Below are 27,077 nucleotides of genomic sequence, written 5' to 3'. Positions count from 1 at the left end.
AGGGAAAAAAAAAAAAAAAAAAAAAATTTTTTTTAGCCAGAGATCAAGACAGCGAGTGAATTGGAAAAGATAAAAAGATGGACATTGTGCTAGCTGAGTCGTTTAGAGGACAAGCCAAAACGGGCTTGCATGCCACTAAGCCAGAAGTCTGGCACAGCACGCCAAGTCACAGACCTCTTTTGTGCGTTTCTGTCTCTGCATCGACAAATTTCCTCCACCTCGGCCTAGAGGCATCCACCGTCGCCTTCTACACCTGTACGATAGCAGGTACCATGTAGGTATATGTAGTCTATTCTGACTATATACTAGTCATCTACTTGACCTGCTACCGAGTCTGGCGTAGTTAAGGCCACCGTCACTGTTGCTGGCGGGAAAGTTTCTCGTATCTCTTTGCGGCTTGCCCAGTTCTGCTTGTCTCGTCAACAAGTGTTTGTGTGATGTTTCTCTGGTGGGTGAGGGAAACAGGACAGTCATGATAATGTGCCCGCAGTCATCAGTTTGTATCTTCAACAACCCGACAGAACTCCGTCCTTCTCATGCTCCTTGCCTCGTCTACTACTATACTCTGCTTTACGATCGGGGAAAGCGGCATGGATCCGGATATCGGCACCAGAATCTACACACGGAGACATTGAGTGCTGATGCTACTCCACCGGAACCCGACAGGGAGTGCTAAGGATTTTGTACCTTGGCATGCAGGAACTGAGATAGATCATATTCTCCTAGTCTTGCTTAGACTCCCTTGTTCGTTCAAAGTCCTCCCGGCATGGCTGCTCAAGATCCCTTGAGTAGGCCAGCCACCATGTGCCGCAGGTCCTTCCAAGGATTGCTCTCTCCTTGTCTGGTCATCGAAGAAGTGTGTTTTGCGTCTGTACCTGGCCTTGGATAATTGAGTCTGAGTACTTCTGTCAGGTCATCTACTGTTCCGGTTCTCCGATTCGACGTGCTTGGATTTCCACCGTTCTCATTTCTGTCTACCAAAGCAATATACTCATTGCAAATGCTCACCAAAGATGCCATATTATGATCTCCTGTCTGGCAGGTATCCTTGCCAACACGCAGGCTCTATGATTGCTGACCTTGAATCATACACACCGTGCAAGGCTTGGTCCACATGGAGATCCACGTTCACATTGTGGAGGATACGGGGAGGTTTCTCAGCCTTGTGCAGGAGGGAATAACATTGGCGGAACCTAGGAATGTTTCTCCGGCTCTGGATATGTGTGTCAGCGACTCCTCCTTCCTGGAGGCCCTCTGTTTGGAATGCAGGGGGATTCACGGTGCCCTAGCCAGACATACCTGCAAATAAAGCATCTTGAGCAAATGGCGAGCATCAGGAGTCCGTTTACCCCAATCATATAATGTCAGGACATAAAGAGAACCCTTGTCAATTTTGTCCAAGGACCGTATCAGGAAGGAGGTGAGGTCGAAAGCGCCAACATTAAAGCCTACCGAACCCGATAACGTCGCAACTCTTGTCAAATGTCCTTGCCTCAGAGGGGAAGGCAGATAAAATGTGCACAGTGAGCCGATTCTCCGTATGAATTATGCAGGAGCGAGAGCCCAATGTCAATTTGCCGATTCTCCCTAGCACATATCGCTTCGACGCCTCTTCAGCCTAAGCGAGATCGCTTTTTCTTAAATTGTCGAGTTGCCGAAACCGTCTCAATCGGGAAGGTCGTCCAGTGCGCGCTCCTAGGCCCAAAAATCGCCAGTCAGATAGTGAAGGTATGAAGAAGTTGCTCGACTGATGGAACTTGATACAGAGCAATGTGTATGTCCAGCCTTGCCGTGGGCCAGAAACGAATGTAACGGTAAGGTCCGTGCCGACCTTGGTGACAATGGCAGCTGACAGCGAGCCGGGAAAGAGAGGAGGGACGGAAACTCGATAGTCGGCGAACTTTGTAGTTTCCCAATTTTAGAGTCCGACTGTTGCTGAAGAGTTCCTGGTGCCAGCAGCGTTTTCTGGTTACAGCGTCACATCCTCCGCCTGACTCAGATGCCTATAATCAACACCGTTGAAGTCTTGGATGCAGTCTCAGGCTAAAGGGCGTACAAGACCGCAACTTTGTGCATGGCCCATATGCAGCCCGGAACATAGAATGAGTTGAATCGGGGGAAAGCGAAGAGGAATCCGGCTTAGGCGGCGGTCAAATTCGGCCATGCAGCCTTTACAGACCGGACCGCAAACAAAGGCACAGGGGAGTTGGGAGGTGATCAATCCAGATTGATATGATAATTTGTCGATCACTGAAATGCTTACTCGGTGATGCTTCAGGATCTCTCTTATCTCAAATCGGGGCGATAATGAGTGTTCTAACTTTGATACTCCACACAAGTTTGACGATACAGGGGACTCGACACTGTAGACCAACCAAGCTAGAAGGATGCATCGTCTTGCACCAGGTTACGCCGCGAAAATCCGCTGCAACAGGTGTTCGAAATGATCTAATTGGGCCAGCAAAATGCCTCCCGAACTGGGAAACTAGGTGTTGTCAGCAGCCGTGTTATTTTTAACGGGCGCGATTCTTTTTACACAGACCAGAGGCACGACTTGTTGCTGTACTGAAATTGTGCAGGACAAACACATAATACAGACACGGATTTGAAGAATGAATGAAAATCGTCGAATTGGCAAAGTCACTCCATATGGGAAATCATATCTGAAGCTGGGGGTTATGCCGCACCCCACTAAGGACCGAGAGGAGAGTGTCTTGATTTGACCACCGTTAGGCTGAGACGTGTTGAACCAAACTCTCAATGACCATGCAGAGCGATTGTGGAGCCCGACATTGGAGGATCATACTGGATAGAATTGCTTTTCATAGCAGGAGGCAAAGAGGAGGCCAAAAAAGATCCCTCTCTGCCGGATAATCCAAATAGAGGTCGATTAAAGGCTGGAGGGACCAGGCCTCTCGTCTCGAGGTTTTTCCTTGCCTCCGTGCGAACTATCGGCGGTAACAATTCGGGAGCTTTTTAATATGAATAAAATATAAGGTCAAAGTCTGCCATGGAGACGGCCTTGAACATTTGCAAAGGGGAACATCAAGGTTGGACGATATACGGTTGGTTTCAGGTACCAGCAGCTCTTTTCGACGTTGGCTCCAGGTCTGAAAGTCCGCTTCCTGGTGCATAGTACCTGGAAGGGACGGCAATGTCTTTTCAACGTTGCAGCCAGAATGTTCCCGTTGATAAAGTGGTAAAGTGGCGTGATAGTTGTATCGACAATCGGCTATGCTCCTTGCACCACGAACCATAAGTAGCAAAGTCCCGCGCTCTCAAGCGAATTTCCGGTCTGGGCCGTCCGTCCGACTGACGAACGGCTCCGTTGTGGTGTGAAGTTTGAGCCGTTATAATTGTCGAACTGACCTTCTAGGTAATTCCTGACTAGGCCAATGTTGACCGGGGACTGGTACGGTGATCTACAAGGCGGGAAGTCCTTGCATTGCATCCATGCATGTGTGCCTTGGGCCGCGCAGGGTCTTGTATCAAATCTCCCCCGGTGACCAGGATATTTTGTCTCCATTGGTATTTGTGTATTGCTTAGCCTGTTTCATCATTTCACGTTTCTGATCGCCGCGCAGGAGTTGTGATCCTGCCTTTTCCCTTCTTTGGAGAAGTCGCCATGTCGTGTTTCAAGTGGGTGATCACTCTGCGGTTGGTGTCCTTTTCTGCCTCGAGTGCTGAAATTCGGGCTTGCAATTCAGCAATTTTCTCCTCTTTTGCTTGTACTGCTAGTCGAGTGATGTCACGGCCTTTGATGATCCCTTGAGTGCGTAAATCGTATTTGTTGAGGAGATCGACCAGGTCACTCTCAATGTGAGAGCTGAGGTTGACGCCGCGTAAAATCGCCAGTGCTTCGGAAGCAAGTGACGATGGCTCTGGTTCGGATCGAGTTGCTTGTGGGGGTCCCCGAGAAGGAGTGTGGGTCGGTGAGAGTAAATTAGTCCCTGTCGACTTGTGCGATGTCGACGGAGTCGCGAAAACGTCGTCGCTCAAAGGCCACGTTTCGCCTACGGCGCTGGGGCGTTCACTCATTTGTCCCAACGTTCTTTTCCCAGGTGAAGTTAAGGAAGCCGTCCGGGGTGCTTTGTTCGGCGTCTCGAAAGTGGTCCTGTCCAACAACAATTCCTGCTCGGCTTTGAGCAGCGCTTCATCATTGCTCGATGACCATTCGAAGCTTTCCTTGTGCTTCAATTTTTCAGGGTGTCCTCCATCTTTTGGATATTTTTCTGTAGCTTGTTTGTCATTCCGCGGTCTCGTTTCTGGTGTCGGCGGTACGATGTTCGACCTGGCTTTTCCAGGAGTTTGGGGCGGACCGGGCGGTTCTGATCGAGAGTTGCTCAAGACAGCTGCTTCCTCACGGAACTTGGCATCGTCACTCCAGAGGAAGAAGCTGCAGCGCTTATGTTGTGGCTTCTGGCATGTATAGACTATATGCGTCCGTCAACTCGATGTGAAATTACCTACGAATGTACTCTACTTACACCATCTTCCATGATTCTTGCCGCCATTCTTGGTCTGAAATTTATCTGCAGGTAGGCGCGGTTCGCAGTCGCAATGCCACACGCCTTCGATAAATGCTCCCCTTTTACTTGTTCGGCCATTTCGAGTTTTGTATGGGGTCATCCTCGGTCGATGCTCTCACGTGGAATGGAAGCTGCAGTTAGTACTCGAACTAGGCGCGCTCGCTCATTGGCAAGGGTAGAAGAATGGAAGGCGCGTGCTTCGAAATCTTTGAACCGGGGGGGTTTCTGACTTTGGTATTGAGCCTTTGTGTCCTGTCACAGATATCTGGTGTTGGCTGAATCCCTTGTGGCAAGTGAATTGGAAGCAAGTTTGTTGACCTGATGACGCAGGTGGAGTTGGCGGGTGGCCAGGCTCCAGGCTCCAGGCCTCCTCCCCCGGCATTCCTGCCCCATTCGGTCCACGCCAAAAAGGACCCCCTGCAAGCCCAAAATCGTTCAACGATTCTCAAGGCGACACGTTCCTTTTTAATTTCGTATCTTCACTCGACTTATAAGACTATTCGGACAGCTCACGAGAACACCAGTGATAGAGACAATACTTTACTGCCCTCCAACTTCATCTGACACGTGCGCACAACGCCGAACTGTCAATCCGCCCGCGATTCCCCCTCCCCCCAAAACCAGATGATGGTTTCGAAAATACCCATTTCTGAACCCTTATAACACAACCACAATCATGGCACCCACAGGTGGCGGGTCCGGAGCCGGCGGAGGAGGTGGAGGGGGTAACATCAAAGTCGTGGTTCGAGTGCGACCGTTCAACAGTCGTGAAATCGAGCGCCATGCAAAATGCATTGTTCAAATGCAGGGCGCGCAGACCGTCCTGCAGCCTCCTCCGGATGCCGAAGACCGACTTCGAAAAGGAGGGAAAGGGGGTGCAGATGCTCAGAGGACGTTCAAATTCGACAAATCGTACTGGTCATTCAGCAAGGGGGACACTCACTACGCCGGCCAGGATCACCTCTTCAGCGACCTCGGTGTTCCATTACTCGACAATGCTTTCCAGGGATACAACAACTGCATCTTCGCCTATGGCCAGACTGGATCCGGCAAGTCATATAGTATGATGGGTTACGGTGAAGATGCCGGCGTCATCCCTCGCATTTGTCGAGAAATGTTCGAGAGAATCAACGGCATGCAGTCAGATCCCAACCTCACGTGCACTGTCGAAGTGTCTTACCTTGAAATCTATAACGAGCGCGTCCGAGATCTGCTCAACCCGGCCACCAAAGGCAACCTCCGAGTCAGAGAACATCCGTCCACGGGTCCGTACGTGGAAGATCTAGCGAAATTGGCAGTGCGTTCGTTCAAAGAGATTGAAAACCTGATGGATGAAGGGAACAAGGCCAGAACTGTTGCAGCCACAAACATGAATGAAACATCCAGCCGGTCCCATGCTGTCTTCACCTTGACTCTGACGCAGAGACGTCACGATGTGGAAACATCCATGGACACGGAAAAAGTCGCAAAGATTAGCTTAGTTGATTTGGCAGGATCCGAACGAGCGACATCGACCGGTGCGACCGGTGCTCGTCTCAAGGAGGGAGCCGAAATCAATCGATCACTCTCAACATTAGGCCGCGTGATTGCTGCTTTGGCGGACCTTTCTTCTGGCAGGAAGGGTTTGAAAGTCCCTTATCGAGATTCGGTCCTTACCTGGCTCCTTAAAGATTCCTTGGGCGGTAATAGCATGACTGCCATGATTGCCGCAATTTCTCCGGCGGATATCAACTTTGAGGAAACGCTGAGCACGCTCCGATACGCCGACTCGGCCAAGAGAATCAAGAATCATGCCGTGATCAACGAAGATCCCAACGCACGTATGATTCGCGAACTCAAAGAGGAACTGGCCAAACTCAGGAGCCAGCTTGGTGGGACCGCTTCCACTGGCGCCGAAGAGACTTATCCGCCAGATACGCCTCTTGATAAACAGATGGTTTCGATTGTCCAGGCGGACGGATCAATCAAACGTGTCAGCAAGGCTGAAATCATGGACCAATTAAGCCAAAGCGAGAAATTGTACAAAGACCTCAACCAGACCTGGGAAGAGAAATTGCAAAAGACAGAAGAGATCCATAAAGAAAGAGAAGCGGCGCTTGAAGAATTGGGAATCAGTATTGAGAAAGGCAACGTGGGAATGAGTACTCCGAAGAAGATGCCTCACTTGGTCAATTTGAGTGACGATCCCCTCCTAGCAGAATGCCTGGTTTACAACCTAAAGCCTGGCATCACCACCGTCGGCAACGTTGACTCTTCAGAAGCCTCCGAGATCCGACTGAATGGCTCCAAAATATTGGATCATCACTGCAAATTGGAAAACGTTGACAATGTGGTCACCATCATACCCAACGAGGGAGCCGCTGTGATGGTGAATGGCGTGCGTGTGGACAAACCCAGGAGACTGAGGAGCGGAAACCGCATCATTTTGGGAGATTTCCATATTTTCAGGTTCAACAACCCCCTGGAGGCAAAAGCTGAACGAGCCGAAAGAAGTTTACTCAGGCATTCCGTCACGGCGAGCCAGTTAAATTCTCCAACTCCTTTTCTTCCCGGCCACGAACGGTCGTGGAGCGCTGCTGGATCCGAATTTGATGGAGATTCAAGCCGGGCTCAATCTCCAGGTCTAAGTAACCGAGACGCCGATTGGTTTTTTGCCCGGCGCGAAGCCGCCGGTGCGCTTCTTGGATCCGATCCTAAAATCACGCAACTGACAGATGAAGAGCTGGACAATCTTTTCGAGAACATTCAACGAGCACGAGAAGAGCGCCGTCGTCCAGAGAATAAGCTCTACGAGCATGATGAAGATTCCGATGATCTGAGCTCATTCCTTGTGAGAGACAAGTACATGTCCAATGGAACGATCGACAACTTTTCCCTTGACACGGCCCTTACCCTCCCTGAGACGCCCTCGATGCATTCCGGTTCGCAGGACGAAGGCGACGCCACTTTGACTCCCAGTCAATTCGAACCCCAGAGTCAACAACAAGCCCAGCGTAAAGCGGAAGAGGAAAGACAGGAAGCTGCCGCGCAAGCAGCGAAAGAAGCCGAACAAGAAGCTCATGCGGCTCAAATGCAGCAGGAATTGGAGCGTGCGAGACAAGAGTTTCAAGAGGAACTCCGAAAACAGAAGGAAGCGTACGAAGAGCAGATCAAGAAAATAGATCTCGAGTTGCGAACGCGAGAAGCTGCTCGGACTCCATCTGGCTTTTTGCCGCTGGATGCCGCCGAGATCGCCATTGCACGAAATGTGGTGGAAAGGTGGCAACAAAGGAATTACATTTTGATGGCCGAATCTGTTCTGCAGAATGCCGGCCTCCTGAAAGAAGCACAAGTTATGAGCAAGCTTCTGGACCAGGACACCAATTTTCAATTTGTGATTCTGGATCTTGGACAAGATCGGGGATCATCATACGATCTGATCCTTCACGATATTTCTGGCGATGACGACGACGCCTTAGCCAACGCACGAAAGCCTTGCCTCGCGGTACGCGTCATTGACCATCAGCTCAGCCGTGTTCACTTGTGGTCTCTGGAAAGGCTGCGATCACGCGTGGCCAAGATGCGCCAGATGCATCAATATAAAAATCAGCCAGAATATCTGCAACACTTCCGAATGGACAACCCTTTCCGCGACTCCGACCAGCCGTTGTTCTCGCTGATAGGAGATGGCAGCATCCCTCTCACCGCGGTTTTCGAAACCAGAGTGCAAGATTTTGTCGTTGAGATCTGCTCTCCTTCGACGCGACAAATTGTTGGAAAGGTCAGAATGTCATTGGAACCTTCGTTGGCAGAGTCTCCACCGTCGATGATCAAATTCAATATTATTATGCGGGATCTCGCGGGATTTGCCGAGCATGAAGGCACTCAAGTACATGCCCAAATGACGGTATTAGGGACATCAGACGAAAGTGTGGCGACGACCCAGCCAGTCCATGGGTTCGGCGATGGTCCGATACGATTTGAAAGCATCCATCACCTGAGTGTCCGTCGGTCTGGAGAGAAATCCGCTATTTTGAAGATTGCCATTTTTGCACAAGTCAGCCCCACCCATCTAGACAAACTTGTTAGCTGGGATGAGCTTCGTGAAATGAATGAGCAATCCCTAGATCAGCAGCCGGTGCATCGTCTGCCAGAATCCGAATACAGCGTCGAAGAACGCCACGACGTTTTTGCAAAGGTCCAAATACTGGAACTGGCAGAGAATGGCCAATATATGCCGGTCGAAGTTTTACAAATTAATGCAGACGACAACGGATCGTTCCAGTTGCATCAGGGTCTCCAACGCCGAATCTCCGTGACTTTGACACACAGTTTAACAGAGGGTCTTCCATGGGACGACCTCAGAGCCCTTCGTGTTGGAGAGGTTCACCTGATAGATGCATCCGGTCGAATTGTCGATATTGGATCTGTCACACCGGATATCCCTCTGAAACACATCCAAGAGCCCATGATCAAAGATAACGCCGATGGGACCTCGCATATAACCATCGTTGGCCAATGGGACAGCTCGCTGCATAAATCGCTTCTTCTTGATCGGGCGACAAACGAGCAATGCAGAATTCAAATTGCGCTTCGTTGGGACGTCGTCTCCGGCCGTCTCGAACAGCCGATGACGTTTTCGATCGAGCAGCAGCTGCAGATTCTTCCACGATCTTACGTGCGTCCTCAATCGATGTTCAAATCGTTCTGGAACCAGACGCGTGTCACCCATTCGACGGTCGGATTGTTTTCGATCGTTGTGCGCCCCATCAGTGCCAGAGGGGCGGCTGATTTGTGGCGCTTAGACACGTCGAAGGACTATATCAACGGCGAAGAACTCCTGGGCCATTGGAACCCAAGGGGCATTTCTCTGGTCAAAGATTACCTGATCGCGCGGCGGAAGAGACGCCAACTTCAAGACATTGAATCGGCAAAGGCATCATTGGGCCTGCGTAGGCTGAGTGTCAGCAAGACTCGGTCACGAGCGGCCTCGCCATCCAATATCGACACGAGAGAAGAGCAACTGCTCCGCAAGTTCCTTGCCATTTGGATGAAACCGAGCGTCGAGCTATCTAGCCCCATGTTCGACAATGGCAATCGCATGCAAAACTCCACGGCAGCTCAGCCGGAGACCGTTAGATCGCCGACCTCGTCTTCTCCGACGAACACAAATGCAGTCCGCAAGATTCGCTACCTCGCCACCGTCACAAATATCCCCAAGAACCCCATCTCCCTCAAGTCAGGTTATCTGCTCATGCCCTCCGAGAACAACGACCCGCACAGCCAGAGCATGCAGTGGAAGCGTCGATTCGTCGACCTTCGTCCACCGTACTTGCACATCCATTCCGTGCCCGACGGGGAAGCAATCAATGCCATCAACCTGACCCACGCCCGTATTGATCATGATCCCGACTTCAGGCGGCTGTTGGGCAGTGGCAGTTCCATCGCTAGTGATGACTCTGGAAACTCGGGCAGAGGGCACAAACGATCAGGCAGTTTCGATCTACACGGTCTGGCGCACGTTTTCACGGTGTACGGCGAGCAGAACACATTCCTATTCGCGGCCAGGAGCGAGAGTCAGAAATTGGAGTGGATTCTCAAGATCGATCAGAGTTACTTTGGCGCCGAGCATAACGGAGACGCGTGAATTCTACATTCAGATTTCGGCTCTAGCGGCGACGGTGCTCTGGCTGACTTGGATGGAGACGTACAAAGTTCAAGTGCGTTTGAACCGGAATGGATTTTGGAACATGAGCATTCTTTCAGATATCTGAAAGGATTTTGTGGATATCTGGGTGTTATCCATGTCTATTGTGTTCTTTTCGTGGCCCAGATTTGGGCGACATGAGAGAGAAGAGGTCTATCCCCAGCGACTGTGTCAGTGTGATTTGAGATACCCCCACGTTTGCAATTTTCAATCTCTTTAAGAATCTCCTATCTTTGTGCGGTGAGTTGCTCAGCGTTTTCAGAAGGTGGAGACTGGACGTAACATCACACAGGTAGAAACCGGAAAGGGGGTATTGTTATACGACAGCTCATGAGATCTAGATGAGGAGATGTCAGCTTACGGCGAATTGGATTCATGTTCGTAGCTTTCTGCGAAAGGTGGCCCGGTGCCGAGGGAGTATAGTACCCGTTCTATATGCCTAGGTACGCACGATCGAACGAGAGAGAAATGTCCAGCTTGTGAAGGAATGGCAGCTGGTCAAAGGCTTATTGTCTGAGGTCGTTCCTGGGCCTTCGTGTCAATCGCCTGCCGCAAATATCCCACATCATCACTAGTAGGATGCTTTTCGGACAATGGATGTAAGCCAGTCCCCATCCCGGGAACATCTTCCACAGTGCAAGAGCTCGAGGCAGAGATAATCTAGGCCTTGCCTTGAATGATAAAGCCTCCTGGTCTTGAGGGGCGGAAAGCTGTGGCTCTCGAAGAACAATGTAAACTGATGGTCCTGCTTGAGTATTTGCCGGCGGAGATGCTCAAGGAGAGTCGTCAGCTTGCAGAGATCGAACTCAACGTGAACAAGGCATCTCCGATTGGATTGGGAAGAGTCAATTGCACAGATATCACAGGTATAGACATACATCACTTAAGAAATCAGGGCGGAAGAAAGAAAGGCATCAAGGCGTGACGTTGGAATCGACTCAAATATTGATAGCGGCATCACACTCGCGCAATGTTTGGTCCGGCCTCCTGAGTCCAAGTCCTCTCCTTTACTTTCTGTCTGAATGGCTTTTGGGGAATGGCTATGTGATATAGACTCTGATATGCGTGGATCCCTCGCTCTATTGAACTAGGCCATGCTGTTGTGGTTTGGTTTTCATTTTTCTTCACTTAGGATCATGACTAGTCATCCATCAACTCGTGTTCAACTCCTGCAACAATTCCCGGACCTCTGCAAGATTCCCTTGGCTTTTCCTTTCATTGTAGATCGCCGCGATCAAACTAGAATCAATGTTGGGGAACTCTTTCTGCAGTTGGGCCTGGTTGCGATCATCTTCACTTTGCGGCGCATTTGCCTGGAACTGCTGCATGTATTCCACCTGCTCGGCCCGGTCGTTTTGCTGCGCCAGGATCTGCTCGGTGTCGCTGCGGCGAATGTCTTGGGAGGGGGCGGACTGTTGTTGATATTGTTGATACTGCGACTGGGATTGTGGTTGGGACTGATAGTACGTCTGAGCGGCGCCTTGGTTTGTTTGCGATGACTGCGCAGTGTAGGGATTACGGCTGCCTTGGGTGTTGGCCCAGGGGTTGTTCGGCTCCATGGAGAGTTTTGAGAAGCTGTGGGATGGGGAAGATGGTAGTATCTGTTGGACACGCCCGACTCGTTCGTCGGTGAGTTCGACCTTGATACCTCGAGGGTGGTTATGGCGCGTGAGAATTTGGGAGACGGTGCCTCGTACTTGTCGGCCGGATTTTTGGTCTGCCTTGAGGATGATGGAAACAAAAAGGCCTGGCTTGACCTGCGAGTATTGGGTAGTGGGCATTAAATATGAATGCAAGTGTTGGGTGTCGGGTTGTCATGAATGGTGGCGGGATGGAACCCCAGGGGTTGGGAGATGACGTACGTATTTTTGACTCCGTACGCGTTACCTCGAGGCTTGTACAACACCAGGCAGAACATTTAATATCTGAGAATGCGGAATGTGGTGTCTCAATCGTATTCATCATTGCAAACTACAGAACACTATCGCCCGTAGCTCATGGCTATCTTTGGTCCGGTCCACTACCACCCTCTTTGGGTGTGATTTGCTCGACAATTACTTTTATCCCCCTCATATCCCCTGGCCATTCCCATCAAAATAGCTTCGTGGTCGACATGATACCGCTGTTGATTTCAATTCCACACCGGAAGACCAAGCAAACCAGGAATGTGTTCGAGACTGCACATCCAAACACAAACAACCCAAAACCATGATGTATCGGTTCAACTCTTCAAGGCCGTGTCAATCGTAAGTCTGGAAATTCTCTTCGGAACACCCTCCCTTTATCCCTAGCGAGTGACCTCCTTGGAGACTACGTCCGAGTATCCGAGGAAAAAGGTTGGTCCCCTTCTATCCAGGCGATAGAATTGCACACCTAGATGATTCACACATCAATCATCTCTGCATCTTCGGTCAGAACTTCATCGGCAGGGCCCCAATTGCCTTCAAACACCGTGGCGCCCGCTCGTCGACGTGTTTCTGCCCATCGTACTCCTTCCGTGTTCAGCACATCACGGGCTAGGGGCCGATCATTCGGGTCGGGCGATATCATCCACCGTACCACTTGCTCCAGCGCCTGTTCATGCGATGGATCAACCATGAATTGGGGTGGATCGACCAATTCACCGCTCCGTGGATGATGCAAAGCTTTCGGCGGAGGCTGTGTCTGCATGCCACTCTCGACTCCATCAATCACGTCGGCATCGTGTTGATAGGGGTCGGAACTGCCCTCAAAAGACCCTTCCATGGACAACGGATTTCCGGATGAGTCCCGCAAGATGCCACTGGTTCCGGAACTCCAGGTCAAGCTGGGGACGTCGCTCATATCCCCATTTCGCAACTTTTGCCATGATACGCCATGTTCAGGTAATTCAACATTCCCCGCAGTTTCCAACATAATGAGACCCAGGGCAAAGATGTCGGCTGGCTTGTCGTACCTGCCCATCAACACCTCAGGCCCAATGTATTCCCGATCTCCTTCACCTTCAATACCGGCCTTGGCGGGCCATTTGCTTGCCATGCCGAAATCCGCAATCTTCAGGACTCCCTCGAATGTGATCAGAATATTTGCCGGCTTGAGGTCGAGATGGATAATGCCACAATCATGGATATGCTTCAAGCCCTGCACCATACATGGTCAGCGAATTGCGTGGCGGGCCCTTGGGATCGTTCTCGACACCTACCAATGATAGTTCGAGGAGAATCTTCCAGATACGAAAATCGTCTAGTCTTGCTTTCAGACCCACTTGCGCCAGGAAGATGTCGAGTGTGCCCTCTTCACAGAATTCGGTTTGAATGTATAGGTGACCTTGCTCTTCCCAACTGTCGACAAATGTCACAATGTGGTCTGAATGACCCAGCGCCTTGAGAATATCTACTTCATGGATCTTTCTCTGACGGTCTCTAGCTCCCGTGTATGGGTAGCGTGATCTCTTGACTGCCCACGCTTTCTCAGGTAAAGACCCTCTCGATGACGGCCGACTTGCTGACACAGAGTAGATCCGGTGATAGGGGGATATCTCTGGCGGATGCGATACTCGGTAGACTTGGGAAAACTCTCCTGAGCCGATCAGGTCCACTTTCTCAAATCGGGATGTCAGGCCACTGTCAACATTCGAGGTGTCTGCCGCGGCCAGATTCAAGCTCGGGCGGTTGGAGAAATGGGAGAAGTATTCTCGCGGTCCAGTGGGTGTTGCCGGTATGATGGCACCGTTGCCAGTTTCATGTCGCGTTGCCGGGCGCTCACCGCGGCCAGATATCGACAAGCCACTTGGATCCGGAGGAAAGAAGCTGTCGAGAGGGGTGAGAGGTGAGGCTCGATCAAACCTATCGATTCTGGGGCTAGCTGGAGAGGCAGATATCATGTTAGCACGTTCCAAGACAGGTGAATGTAGGGTCGGAATCGAAAGAGTCTTTCTTGACAGCGGCGGAGGAAACGTCCGGCTTTTCACGACCCGACCCTGAGGATAAGAAGAACCGGGCATGGAAACGACATTCCGCGTCGACTTTGGTCTCAAGTTGGTGGATGGCGAAGCTTCCATTACACTATCACTGTCCCGGTCGACACGTCCTGGCGATGCCCAAATAGGGGGACAACTTACTACTTGTTACACGAGTCCCACAGGAAGAATTGGGAACGACCCGATTGATGGCTACTGCCGAATTGTGTGGTGATGGCGATACAGAATTGCGGTTGGGGGGGGGTTCGGTGAAGTGTTTGGTGGGTGTCGGAGGGTAATCGGATTCGGTTGACTGGCTGTTGGCACGGGTAAGGGGAGAACGAGAAGCTCCTTTGTCGTCACCATCAATAGATGCAAAACTCCCCTCCCTGAGTAGGTTGGGCTTGCTAGACCGGGTGCCAAATATTCCAGTGCTTTTGGCGAAAGGGAATACCAATCCCTTTGACGGATCCAGGCGTGTTTCCAGTGGCGTTGCCGGCGCCCCGAGACACTGTCGTGACATGCGGTTGGCAGCAGCATTGTGGGGCGCAAACTTGTCGTCAGTCGGGAAGATCACGGATTGCTTCTTGCAGGGTGTATCTGGCATATGGGCTTTTGGCAAGCCTGCATTGGGATCCTCCGCGTTACGATTCTTCTTTGAAATCAGCCCTGTCGACATGAAAGCAGCGGGTAACGGTTTGGCAGCTTTGTAATTTCCAGGAGTGGCAAATGACCCTTGAGATGAGAATTCATTACCTTCAGGCGACGGTATTGGTCTTGATGCTGTCACAGGTAACGACTTTGAGAAGTCGTGAGATCGAGGTCTACTCGACCGATGAATGGGTTCATGGGTTGGTGAATCGTCTTGCTCACTAGGCTGCGAGGATGATTGAGTCATCGTCCGAGACAAGGGATGTTGAGACTGCCGTGAGAAGCTGTTCTGGCTCGCAGGAATTGGATGAATGGATGCGTTCAGAAGACGTCCTTGACTTGAGAAGGCGCCGCCCTCTCGAGGGAGAGGTTGAACATGGCTGTCTAGTGACATTCGGAGGGCCTTCTTGGAGTTTGTCCCCGGCGTCGCCTCTAACCATGACCTGTCCGTTTCTATGACTTGATTGATCTTCAAGCTGCTCGGTCTTTCCAACTGTCTCTGCTGCAATGTTGACTTCCTCAGGGACGAGGACCGCTTCGGAATCGTGGAAAATCGTGATGACGGCAGAAATGAGTTGCCCCCAAAGCAATCATTGTCGTCATGAGCTCTTTTGTCGTTGACCATGCCACCATCCAGGATATCAGACTCAAAGATGCTGAAGTCGAGGCCTGGGCCATGCAGACTTCGCCTCTTCGCCAAAGGACTTTCAAGGCCGGTGGTATCATCCGTTCGAGGTCCATCTGATCGCTTCATGGGGCTAAGAGGAGCAACGGTTGTTATCAGCGCCCCGCCACTCCGTCGTTTCTCCTGGCGAGGATGAGCGGTCTTCCAACTTCGGGTTTCTTCTTGATTCTTATCATTCTCCTTGCCTTCACCGGCAGTCAAGCATTTCAGGGCTAGCTCCCGCTCGGTCTCTGCTGAATTTCGCTTCATCAGCGGCATTGGTGATGAATTCCCACCGTCACTCGAGTTCGTCAGAACTCGTTTCGAGGGACTCTCGGGCGAGGTTCGAACCCGAGTGACCCCATGCGTCTGGACGGTCCGTCGGAGGATTGGACGCTGAAATCGTGAGCTCTGAGGGGTGCGATTTGAATGGGGAGACGTCATGCTTGATATCTGCAAGAGTGTCTCGGAGGCGGACTTCCGTGAGGGAGACAAAGGCGAAGGCGAGAAAGGAAGATTGGTAGGGCATGGTGACCGAAAAGGATACGGTCGAAACTCTGAACCCTTGGAAGGCGAGCGAGATAACGACTCTCGTATTTCACGGATGGCAGAGTGGGGGTCGAAACGTGAGATATGCTTGGGTGAGTGTAAGTGAGTCCCTTCTCGATCCTCAGGATGAGGAGAGTATGTTGCCATCATGGCTGGATTGTGATCGCTTCAATTTCAAACCAGCACACGACTCGACCTTTCTTCCCAGCAATGGGCCATGAATCTCAACCCCGCTCCGATGATACTAGGTCATTCGTTGAAACCCTTCGCCGCGTATGAGTATGCGTGAAAATAGATCGAATAGATCGATAGACTCAAGAGATCTTCGGCATAATCGACGGGCAATAACGTAGGCGGACGCGCACACGAATGGCGCTGAAGGGCAGAGGAAGCCGCAAAGATGTCTCGGATGGTCTGTATTTTCGATATCGGGTGGCGACAGTGCCAGATAACTATGAGACAGGATCGTAGGGATTGAGAGACCAGCGGGAGGGTGGCTGTCAGTGCGATATAGAATGGAGGGCACCGTTGTCACACTGAGGGCGGGATGGAGGAAAGGTCAAGTCACTGTCGCGAGAGAGGCGTTGAGGTTGACGCAGGCGCCGATACAGGTTGGGTTCCAAGGTCACGAGGTGGTGTCCCCGGATGGCATATGGCCGGGACAATAAGCAGGCGCGGATGGTGGGAGGGATGTTGTTGTTGTTTGTTCAGCGGTGGCGATTGAGGTTGCTTGAGCCGGTTGCGAGGAGGAAGAAAGATGAGGAAGAGCGTATGAGTGGATGACGGTAGAGATCCGTCCAGATTCACGTTTCGCTTTTCGGTCAGGGAAAGATACCCAGAGGTGTAGAAGCGACGAGGGAAAAACACGCTGCGATTCGCATTTTCGATCACGACGCGTGCATATCCAGCGCCAAGATGCGGGTGTAAACACTGCTAGCGGCAGTACTGATACCTAATTTACTGGCCCTGCTTCTAGCAGCGATCAAGTACCCTGTACTTATGCGGCGCCAACCAATAGAGTCCGTTACAAACGTTGGATTTCTGCCTAGATTCGTGGAGTCCGTCAACTTGCGCCTCCCAAAGCCACCATGCAACCATTATGAACCGTGTATTCGCTGCTGTTGTTGTCACGTTGTGCCTGAGTACATTTGTACTCCGCCGTGATCTATCGAAGGCGCTGTCAAGGAGGTTACAACGTCAGCAGGGGAAGTGCTTGGCCCTGTCTTCATTTCGTAGCCCTACGCGAAATTATCTCCCAACTGCGTAATTTCTACATCGTGCAACGGTGACGGCGCGCCCCTGCCTTTCTGACGTGCTATTGTTTGGGATTAATTCCAAAATCCTGGGAGCATAGACCTCATGGTCTTGCTTTTTCCCAGCGGGAGTTTTGACGACGTCGGCGGCAGCCAAAAGTAAACATTGCGAAGGATGCCGTGTGATAGCACCGAGCTGTGCAGAACAACCTTGCATTCCAATTCCATACCCGTCTGTGATCATCTCTCGCCACAATGTGCTCAGGGTTTAAAGGTTTAGCAATTGACGTCCATTGTCACTTGAGGGGCCATGTTGCTGCTTCTGAGTCGTAAATCACATCCTTTCGCCTAACTGTCATGGTGGCAGATGACCATCCTTGATGCCCAAAGCTACCTATTCGTTGGCTGAGGATATTCGTCGCCTATACGCTTCCCAACCTGCCTTCTGATACACTTTTACGGCGGTCACGGGATCGGGGGCAGCGTAGATACCTCTCCCGGAAATAAGAAAATCGGACCCTCCCTCCATGGCGGCCGTGGGGGTTTGATATTGTTGTCCGAGAGCATCTCCTGTGCTCGAGATATTGACACCGGTCGTGAACACTACGAAATCTTCATTCGCCGTGGCGTTGGGCGAGTGGTGGGACAACTCCCTCGTTGACACGAAGCCCACGACGCTTTGAGGGTACTTTCTTGCAATCTCAACTGATGCCCGAGTGTACTCACCCACTGCCAGTGACCCCTTTGAAGTCATTTCGGCTAGAATCAAAATTCCTCGTTCCGATAGCCCGCCTTCGCGGATGGTTCGGTCCAAGGCCTGGATAATTCCTTCGCCGGCGAGAATGCTGGCGTTGACGATGTGAGCCCACTCATGGATCCGAAGTGCACCGCCCTTGTATTGCTTTTGAACGGTGTTACCAATGTCAATGAACTTGCGGTCCTCGAAAAGAAGGAAATCATGACGCTGGGCCAAGCTGACCAGTCCCTCAATCGTCCTCGGACCAAAGTCTGACAGGATATCGATGTGCGTCTTGAGAACGGCGATATATGGTCCCAGACCTATATGGCAGGACCAGCAAAGTCAGAACGGTTTCTCCAGACGTCTCAAATAGTTCCTCTTGTAAGAGCTGTGCGTACCCGTCACTGGACGCCTGGTTCTATCTCGGCATGTGTGACGGACAATCGACTTACTGTCAGCAATAGCGAGGAGTTCTTCCGTGGTGGTCAAGTCTGCCGACAGAACCACATTTGTCTTTTTCCGTTCGGCTACGGCAAAGAGCTGCTTAACGAGTGGATTAGGGTGTGCTGCACCCCGCTGTGCATAAGAAAGACTGCTTTTGGAGGCCATGGTGGAAGGAGGAGGTTTTTGGTGCTGATGGGTTTTTCCCTTTCATCGGCGACTGAATTTTTGGTAAATCGGAAGTGAGGGAACTTTTGACCAAGGCCCGTTAAGTCTGCAGGAATTTCAGCACCAGAGAATCGGGAGTCAGGGACAGGCACCGGGAGCAGGGATCCGCCAGGTCGACGCGGATGTCAGGAGAACAGCGAGCGATGTGGTTGGATGTGATGCGATGGGAATAAATCCCGATCCCTGATGGTGTGGGTGGCAGTGGATGGGTGGAGGGCTGCGCCAGGCGAACCGAAAGGCGTTGAAATCGGGAGGCAGTCAAAATGCCACGTTGAAGATGAACTATGGGTCGGTTGGGCTAGGAAGGAAAAAGGGCCGCCCAAACTGCCAGCCAACGGCTCACCTCCAGCTAACCACCGAACAAACTCGGCGATGACGCTGTTGTTTTTTTTTTTTTTCCCTTGCTCCTTGCGGCCTACCGGCACACCCAGCAGCGCGACGTTAATTAATTAGCGGTTTAGCGTTTGATCCTGCATAGTGGACTCCATTATCCTCTTTTCCCGGTTCCTCGACTTCCCTTTTGCCATCATTGCATTACCCATTATTCATTCCTCCATCCTCTCACCACTCACTACGTTACTGCGGGCTAAGTTCCATGTTGCTTCCCTGCCCCTTACCCGCGACTCCAAAACTCCATCCATCCATCCTTTCGTCTCCTCGTCTCTCGACTCCGTACATACCACTCCCTCACCTCCACCCGACACAATAATACACTCAGTCATTCATTCACCCCATCCATTTCACCTCTCTGCTTCCACCTCCCTGTTTCCGCCTCCAAGTTTTACATAACCAGGAGTTCTGCTTGCCTTAGCCTGCGACTTTTACTCGACATCCTCTTGTTCCGCGATCAACACGCACCTTGTGCCGTCTGCCATTACGTGCAGACGCGCCCCTCCCAGCGCTCAGAAATTTTCGTGGCCCTGTCTCTTCCGATCCGGCGCGACCAACCGCAATGCTCCTGACAAGTCGACAGGTCGATTAACGTCTGTGGCCAGGGAGGAAATACGAGCCAGGAAACAAAACATCTCGATTCTATTATGGCGGGACAACGTACAGAGAACGTCCCTGTTTTGGGAGCCGGCCCACCTGATCCGTCCAAAACTTCTCGGGACGCCTCCCCTGCCCGCAATTCTCGCAATGTATCTGCCATACCCCAGCTCTCACGATCGCGAAAGAATAGCCAGGAGTTTAGTCCGACTAGAAATGCAGCGGCGAGCGGATCGCTGACGACCGTACCTTCAGCTGCTGCAGTGCAGCGAGCCTTGTCCGCTCAACGACCCATTTTGCAACCTTCTAGTGTTGACGGTATGCTCGAGGGTGCACACGCCTCCGAGAGACAAATGAGATCAGGTCCAACTTCCCCTTCGTGGCCCAAGTCGCCCAGACTGAAATCTCCTCCCCCATCTAAAGCCGGGGCGAGAGCAAATGCTGCGAAACGCAACGATGCCGACCAGACACCGTCGAATACGTCTTTGAAAAGATTGGCTCCGGCCTCGGATCCCGACCCGGCCGCCGCTATGCCAGTTCCAGAGGATGGGGATGCGTCCTTTACACATCCCTCCCTCCGAGGACGAGGTCCGAGTACCGAAAGAAGTGCTCTGGAGACTGTTGCCGAAAGCAGTGCGCCTACGACTCCTTCAATTGGCCCTGTAACGACTCCACCTCTGGACCAGAAGCTCGATGTGCCATCTCTCGACCAGAAGGCCGATCTTCACTCGGAGGTGCCGACGGTAAAAGATAGCGAAGGAAGTGGTGGTGATGCCCCCCTTAAATCCCATGCCTACAAAGCAGAGAATGGCCATCGATCAAGAGCTCCCGGCACAGCTCGGCCTGCCTCCGAGCTGGCCAAGCGTTCCTTCACCAGCCTTCCTGGCGTCAAAAACAAACCGGCGTCCGAGCCTCCCAGGACTATGACGGTGGAAACGGAAACTGTCACGTCAATGCCGCAACTTCTGGGTCCCGATCGTGGGGGGTCAGGTCGAGATGGAAATGGGAGTGTCAGAACCAAACCAAGCGACGAGACGATCCGGCCGAAGAAGGAAAAGAAACGCTCGTCACGCAAAACGCCCTCGTTGCATGCTGGTACGGTTACGTCCAAAGCTGATTTGTTCGAGGCCAAGGTTGCCAGTGCTGTCGATGAAGCTGACTCTTCCGACTCTGATGAAACCTTTGTCTATGAATCCAATCCACCGGACAACCGCCCCAGTCGACACCATTCTCGCACACCCAGTGCGACGTCGCTAGCTAGCCAAGATCAGTATGGAGCACGGAATAAACACGGGGTCCGAAGTGGGAGTCATGCGATCGCAGGGAAGAAGAGCATGAAGTTTTCAAACAGCACCTACAACAACTACCTTGACGGCGAATCCGGTCCGGAAGGCCGGTCCAGCCAACGGAATACAAGCTCGACCCCGCGACATCATCATATCAGCCGGCATGGACGACCTCATCATCCCTCGATTTTCGATACAGACTCACCGTTCACACAAGCTGGCAAACCAAGCCCTCCTCGGTCTTCCACCAACAACCCCTCGCGCTTGTCTCGATCGAACAGTCCGCGGCTCTCGAACGGACGACTGGCCGGCGCTTCTCGAAAGGGAGAACCCTTTGGCCCGTACGATGATGTGGCCGATGATGAACGGGCACCTCTGATTGGATCTGTCCGCATCAATCGTGCCAGACATAGTCGTCGACCGTATAGCACCCCACTTCGACCGATCGATTACGATGATGCATATGATCGAAGCTACTGTGGGCGATCCGGCGGGTGTATTTTCCTCGCCTGTGTTCTTCTTCTGGTCTGTGTTGGAATCGCAACGTTTATCATGGCACTTAACCGGCCGCTGCTGGATGTTTCGATTAAGCATATTCAGAATGTACTTGCATCGGAGCAAGAAATCATGCTGGATCTGGATGTGGAGGCGATCAATCCCAATCTATTTGCGATAACGGTGAATGATCTGGATGTTAATCTCTTCGCCGAGAGTCCATATGTGGGAACCACCGCCGAATGGAACAGCCGGACAGGGGCTCTTCGATGGGTTCAGAGGCGAGGTCCCGAAGACCTGGGACTCAGCTGGCCGCCCTGGCATTCCGAAGACGGCGTGGATAAAGGAACCGACCCAATCGACGATCCCGAGTCGGGGGCGCAGAAAATGTTACTGGGCAGAATTTTGGAATTTGATTCACCATTGGTGTTTGATGCATCGCCAGTCCGTCGCAGCTACACCTCTTCTGTTGGCGAAATTCAACTGGCCAAGCCTGGCAATAAAACGGAAGAGGGAGGGTCGGCTCGATGGGAGAGAGTGCTACAACACCAATTTGACCTGATTGTACGAGGGGTGATCAAATATCGGCTTCCTTTAAGCTCGAAGACGAGGTCGGCGAAGATCGACAGCCGTATCGAGGTGCTCCCCAATGATGATAAAACACCCAATGAGCCCGAGAAATTGTCGATGTCGATGGACCCCAAACTATAAAGCATAAGGCGATGTGGGAGGAGAGGAATAGAGCGTTGACATGATGAATTGGACGAATTTCGTTTGTTAAAACAATATTGCCCGCCTTCTATGGGGGCATTTAACGACACAGATACCCAAGGAATCCACAAAAGCGTTGGGATTGCACGTATACTTGGTGATACAGGTTCGGCGAAAAGCATGGAAAGAAACGACGAGAAGTGTGTGGCAACCGAGTCGGGCAACCGTCAGTTCCATTCAGTTTCTTATAGTGGCATCTGAGCCAGAAACATTAAACATTAGCAGGCGCGGAAATTCCAAAACCCAAAAAAAAAAGGAGGAAAATGAAGTCATTGATTTGTTTGGTCCATATTCTCACCGGTTTTCGACATGGTTGACCGTGTTGGTGGATGTCGGGATCAGGCTGCGACAGAGCAAGGTCGGGATCATGCTTGTTTGACCGAATCCCAATGTAAATACGCTCCACCAGAACCAGCGATGCCAAAAGAATATCAATGTACAAATTAACCTGTGCGAATTCCAGAGAGAACTGGGACAGGATATCCAAAAGGTGGTGTTGAGTCATGTTCCGGGTTACTTCATTTGAATAATAGCCTCGTCTGACTGATTGGCATATTGGCAACCCACCGCTTCATCCGCGCGGGAGTGCTTAAATTCTACCCTTGTCAGACAAAATCACAATATCATCTGCGGGCTTGTCCTCACGCTTTCGCATGCAAACGAACCAGAGTATGTCACTCAAAGCTGGCCAGAAGCCACTCTGTGGTGGCCTCACTTGTGCTGGGCAGCCTGCGCCCACCCGCGAAAGGGCAACAGGGGCCTTGTTCGTCTTTTCCCCTCCACCGCCATTCAACTCATCACCCATTTGCCAGTCGCTGCCCAACGGCTAGCCCACCCAAGCCTACTTTGAATCGCTCCCGTCCCCGGTCCATGCAAGCATCTGATCCCTCAGCCCCCAACCTGCGTGACCCAGTTCCGCCTCTCGAACAAGTGTCTCCTCTTCCAAAATCCTCTCCCTTAAATCCCTCAGTTCATCGTTCTGATAATCTCAACCTTCCTCAGAACAAGGCTGAAACCAAACCTGACAGCTCCTACCACACCGTGCCATCCTATCTCACGAACCTAATTGATAAATCGGTCCACTTTGTCACACTCGCGGCCGTCAAGGCTTCTCTCTCCCCATCTATCTGCGGTCAGCATGGGCTCTGTCTATCGCGAACGGTTTGACGACTCTCGGACATCTGTCTCCTCTGCTCGGCGGGATGGTGGCTACACAACAGTGACGCGCTACGTGGTGAAGGATGATGACGCCCGTTCTTCCGTGGGTCGGGACCGTCGGTTTATCCCCGAGCGCGCAGGAGACCGAGTTGAAGAGACCCGGATTGTTCGTCGTGAACGAGAGGTGGATGAGCCAGTGCGTGAGGTCCGCAGAGACGATCCCCGCTACTCTGAACGCGAACTGGTAATTCGCCGCGAACGGGATGAAGAGCCTCGCAGAGAATATGTCTATGATAGCCGACGGGACGAGCCTGTCGCGGAGAGAGAGCTCGTCATTAGACGGACCACCGAGCGCGAGGAACCTCGTCGAGATGATGTTTCAGTGGTGAGATATGATGACCGCCCTCGCGATGTTCGGGTCAGCGAGACCCGTTATCGGGATGACTACGAGATTGTTTCTCCAACCCGCGGGTATGATGATAGAGACCGCGATCTTCAGCGGTACACTCGCACCTCGGAGTATTTCAGCCCACCTCCACCTCCTCAGACCATTGTCATCCGTTCGGACCCTATTATTATTCGCGAAAGAGTCCGCGACGATGACTATCAGATCGTGCGCAAGTCGGATCTTGAAGAAGAGCGAAGCGTTGTCCGCCGAGAACCGCCGTCTCGTGGCGAAGAAGACTTCTTCTACGAGAAGAAGGTCCGGGAGCGGATCGATGAGCCTCGTCGTGATGATGATGACTACTACGAGCGCCGCACCGCCAGACGCCGCTCTGTGAGCCCCCATGACTCGGTTTCGCAGAGAGGTCGTGATTACAGCAGTGACGACAGCATGGTCTACGTTCGCAAAGAGACTCGCGAGGAAAGCCCCAGTCCTGATCACCGCAAAAACCTGGCTGCGGGTGTGGTCGCCGGGATCGGTGCCGCTGAACTTCTACGACATCATAAAAAGAAGGAAGGCCGCGAGACATCCCACGGCCTGGGCCGTGTTGGGCGTGACGTCGGAGCCGGTGCTTTGGGGGCTCTAGCTGTAGAGGGCATTCAGCGTGCAAGGTCGCTCCATCGAAGCAGGAGCCGGCGTCGGTCTCGAGACCGTCACTCTTCGCGATCCCACTCCCGACGACGCAGCAGATCTCGTTCTGAATCGCCATCGAAATTGAAAAAACTGGGAGCGGTTGGTCTCGGCGCGGCGGCGCTGGCGGCCGCCGCCACCATTGCTTCTAAGCGCATGAATAAGAGTAACGACGATGATCGCCGACGTAGTCGTTCTCGACACCGAAGAGAGTCCGTTTCCAGCCTGGAAAATGACTCGGATGCTCCGTCGGATGATGCTCGAAATCCACGCCATCGCAACAAGAGAATTGCCGAGGCTGGCGCGGCCGGTGCCGTGGTTGCGGGACTGATCGATCGAGCTCGGAGCAAATCTCGAGCGAGAGATGGTAAAGAACGCCCTCGAAGTCGTATCCAACAGGCTCTTCCGGTTGTGGCCGCCGGGTTGGGAAGTGCTGCCCTGGCTGGATTGTATGAGAAGAATAAAGCCAAGAAAGAGGCGGAGGAGATCGTCCGAGATGAGCGCCGTGCTCGCTCCCGATCAAGAAGCAGAGCCAGATCTGATGCCTACTATGATGGTCCCAGAGAAGCCGCGGTCAGCGACCCTGGATTGATTGAGTATGGCCATGGGCCGATGTATGGAAACAACTATGGGCCGGATTATTACGGACGGCCACCCCCCCAGGAAGGATATTACGGTGCCTCCAATGCCGTTGTTCCTGCCGCCGCCGGTGCCGCTGCGTATGGCGCGCAACGTGGAGCGAGAAGCAGGAGTCGAAGCATGAGTCGTGAACGGGGGACTCGAAGATCGTCTCGCAGTTCCAGCTCCTCCCCTGACCGAGGCACCCATGGTCGTCGGCGCTCACGAGACGCCGCAAAGATGGCTGCGGCTGCAGGAGCTGGAGCAATCGCCGCCAGCGAGTACGAACGACGCAAACAAGAGAAACGAGAGCGAAAGGCACGAAGACGTGAGTGGCTAACCTAGAATGGGCATGGTCGACATAACTAATGTTCTCTTAGGGAGAGAAGAAGAAGGATATGGCCGTGACCCCTATGAGGATAGTTATAATCCTCCACAGCCATATTCTCCCACCCCCCCACCCCCCGTCAATGACCCGTATGCTTCTCAACAAGGTTTCTACCCTCAAACAAGCCAGTTCCCGCCACCTCCAGGAGCTGTACCACAACAATATCCTCCACAAACGGCGTCCGCACCAGCCCCAGCGACGGCTAGTTCATATCCCCAGCAGACTTACCCACCGCCTCCAGCAGGGCCCCCACCGGCTGGTGCTCCCACTTATGATACCTATGCCTCTGGTGCAAATACTTACGCACCACGTGGTCCTGAAAATGTGAGTGCTGCGCCGAGTCCTGCGTTTGGAAATCCTTTTGCATCCACCGCTCCCAATGACCAGAACCATGTCCCAGATGGTACGTCAGAGTCATGTACCTTGACACCGGCTTTCATCCGTAGCAGGCCAAATGAAGATTTGCTGATCTGTTGAATACAGGTATAAATGATTCCGCCAGTGCTCCACCGCAACCGCCCATCAATGTCCCACCCCCTCCGGCTCCTGGGACGTCGACATCCACCCCCCCGGAGGCGACCGTACCATCGGCAAATACGTATGTCCCGCCCACTGAGAGAGCGGTGTCTCCACCACGTTCTCAATCTCAACCACCTCCATCCAGTCGAAAGAGTGTTCAATTCGCCGACAAACCGGAAGTTTCGACTGTCTCAGATACGGCACGAGCAGAATCTGAGGCGTCAAGTCCTGATCGTCATCGCCAGAGGCACAAGCATTCCCATTCCCGCGGTTACGAAGCCGGGGATGATACGGACTCGACGCCGGACGACTTACGCCGGGGAGCTCGAGATCATTCCTCACGCTCTCTTGATCCAGAATCAGCAGGAGATGGAGAGAGAAGGAGGCATCATCGGCGCCGACGGTCTCACGAACCTAGGTCTTCTCGCGACGAGCCAAGCTCTAGCTCAAGACAAGCCGATCTCGAACGTGTGACGAGCCCTGCCGACTCCGATGCGACAATCGAGTTACCCCCGAGATTTGACGAGAAGGGAAGGAAAAAAGCCGAGGAAGGGGATGATCCTCTTGCAGATCGGATAGATGAGATTCTCGCCGGAAAGGGGCCTGCAGGGAAGATGTTTGGAAATTTTTTGGACGGACTGTTTGGCCCAGATGGCAGGAAGAAAAAGGGCAGGTGAATGCATAATATATCATCCTTGGGCGGATATGCGACGGGCACTTATCGGATCACCACACAGGCCATCGAAACGAATTTCATTGATTGAAGAGGGGATACGCTGGGAAGGAGTTTCATCCTTTGGTTTCGAGTTTCGCGTCACAATTTCCGCCGGCTGATGAAAATTTCAGAAATTCATGGTCGTGACGAGCTCCTACGATGGATAGTAATATGTGGAAATGAACGACAAAGGTCAACTTACCTGAAGATCATGAATTGACGACATGAAAGTTAACGAGGTTTTTGATTCAACCTTTCATTATTTTGGGTCGATTACATACATGGAAATGGATCACGAATTCAACTTAGAACCACCCTTAGTTTTTCAGGCCAAAACCTACATCGATCCGTCTCGGACACTCCAACATTTCACTATCAATAAGTCGAT

At 52.3% G+C, this 27,077-nt stretch overlaps 8 protein-coding genes across 8 annotated transcripts; 3 read left to right on the top strand and 5 right to left on the bottom strand.

Moving 5' to 3' along the window:
* Window positions 1-3,561: 3,561 nt before the first annotated feature.
* Window positions 3,562-4,629, bottom strand: Z518_09041 (uncharacterized protein; the record flags this gene model as incomplete). Its single annotated transcript, XM_013412998.1, has 2 exons — window positions 3,562-4,433; window positions 4,488-4,629. 2 exons carry the CDS (start codon window positions 4,627-4,629, stop codon window positions 3,562-3,564), a joined length of 1,014 nt encoding a protein of 337 aa, XP_013268452.1.
* A 576-nt stretch (window positions 4,630-5,205) lies between these two features.
* Z518_09040 (uncharacterized protein) lies at window positions 5,206-10,155 on the top strand (the record flags this gene model as incomplete). The annotated part of the gene is made up of 1 exon (XM_013412997.1): window positions 5,206-10,155. One exon carries the CDS (start codon window positions 5,206-5,208, stop codon window positions 10,153-10,155), a length of 4,950 nt encoding a protein of 1,649 aa, XP_013268451.1.
* A 1,211-nt stretch (window positions 10,156-11,366) lies between these two features.
* Z518_09039 (uncharacterized protein) lies at window positions 11,367-11,996 on the bottom strand (the record flags this gene model as incomplete). Its single annotated transcript, XM_013412996.1, has 1 exon — window positions 11,367-11,996. The coding sequence occupies one exon, from the start codon at window positions 11,994-11,996 to the stop codon at window positions 11,367-11,369; it is 630 nt and encodes a 209-aa protein (XP_013268450.1).
* Window positions 11,997-12,597: 601 nt separating this feature from the next.
* Window positions 12,598-14,077, bottom strand: Z518_09038 (uncharacterized protein; the record flags this gene model as incomplete). Its single annotated transcript, XM_013412995.1, has 2 exons — window positions 12,598-13,335; window positions 13,397-14,077. 2 exons carry the CDS (start codon window positions 14,075-14,077, stop codon window positions 12,598-12,600), a joined length of 1,419 nt encoding a protein of 472 aa, XP_013268449.1.
* A 184-nt stretch (window positions 14,078-14,261) lies between these two features.
* On the bottom strand, window positions 14,262-16,166 carry Z518_09037 (uncharacterized protein; the record flags this gene model as incomplete). The annotated part of the gene is made up of 1 exon (XM_013412994.1): window positions 14,262-16,166. The coding sequence occupies one exon, from the start codon at window positions 16,164-16,166 to the stop codon at window positions 14,262-14,264; it is 1,905 nt and encodes a 634-aa protein (XP_013268448.1).
* Window positions 16,167-17,663: 1,497 nt separating this feature from the next.
* Z518_09036 (orotidine 5'-phosphate decarboxylase) lies at window positions 17,664-18,617 on the bottom strand (the record flags this gene model as incomplete). Its single annotated transcript, XM_013412993.1, has 2 exons — window positions 17,664-18,328; window positions 18,461-18,617. The coding sequence occupies 2 exons, from the start codon at window positions 18,615-18,617 to the stop codon at window positions 17,664-17,666; spliced, it is 822 nt and encodes a 273-aa protein (XP_013268447.1).
* A 1,097-nt stretch (window positions 18,618-19,714) lies between these two features.
* On the top strand, window positions 19,715-22,156 carry Z518_09035 (uncharacterized protein; the record flags this gene model as incomplete). The annotated part of the gene is made up of 1 exon (XM_013412992.1): window positions 19,715-22,156. The coding sequence occupies one exon, from the start codon at window positions 19,715-19,717 to the stop codon at window positions 22,154-22,156; it is 2,442 nt and encodes an 813-aa protein (XP_013268446.1).
* A 1,198-nt stretch (window positions 22,157-23,354) lies between these two features.
* On the top strand, window positions 23,355-26,651 carry Z518_09034 (uncharacterized protein; the record flags this gene model as incomplete). The annotated part of the gene is made up of 3 exons (XM_013412991.1): window positions 23,355-25,395; window positions 25,448-25,858; window positions 25,939-26,651. 3 exons carry the CDS (start codon window positions 23,355-23,357, stop codon window positions 26,649-26,651), a joined length of 3,165 nt encoding a protein of 1,054 aa, XP_013268445.1.
* Window positions 26,652-27,077: the final 426 nt, after the last annotated feature.

The sequence above is a fragment of the Rhinocladiella mackenziei genome (genome assembly GCF_000835555.1).
Source record: "Rhinocladiella mackenziei CBS 650.93 unplaced genomic scaffold supercont1.7, whole genome shotgun sequence".
Taxonomy (NCBI): domain Eukaryota; kingdom Fungi; phylum Ascomycota; class Eurotiomycetes; order Chaetothyriales; family Herpotrichiellaceae; genus Rhinocladiella; species Rhinocladiella mackenziei.
This window is presented reverse-complemented; position numbering and strand designations above follow the sequence as displayed.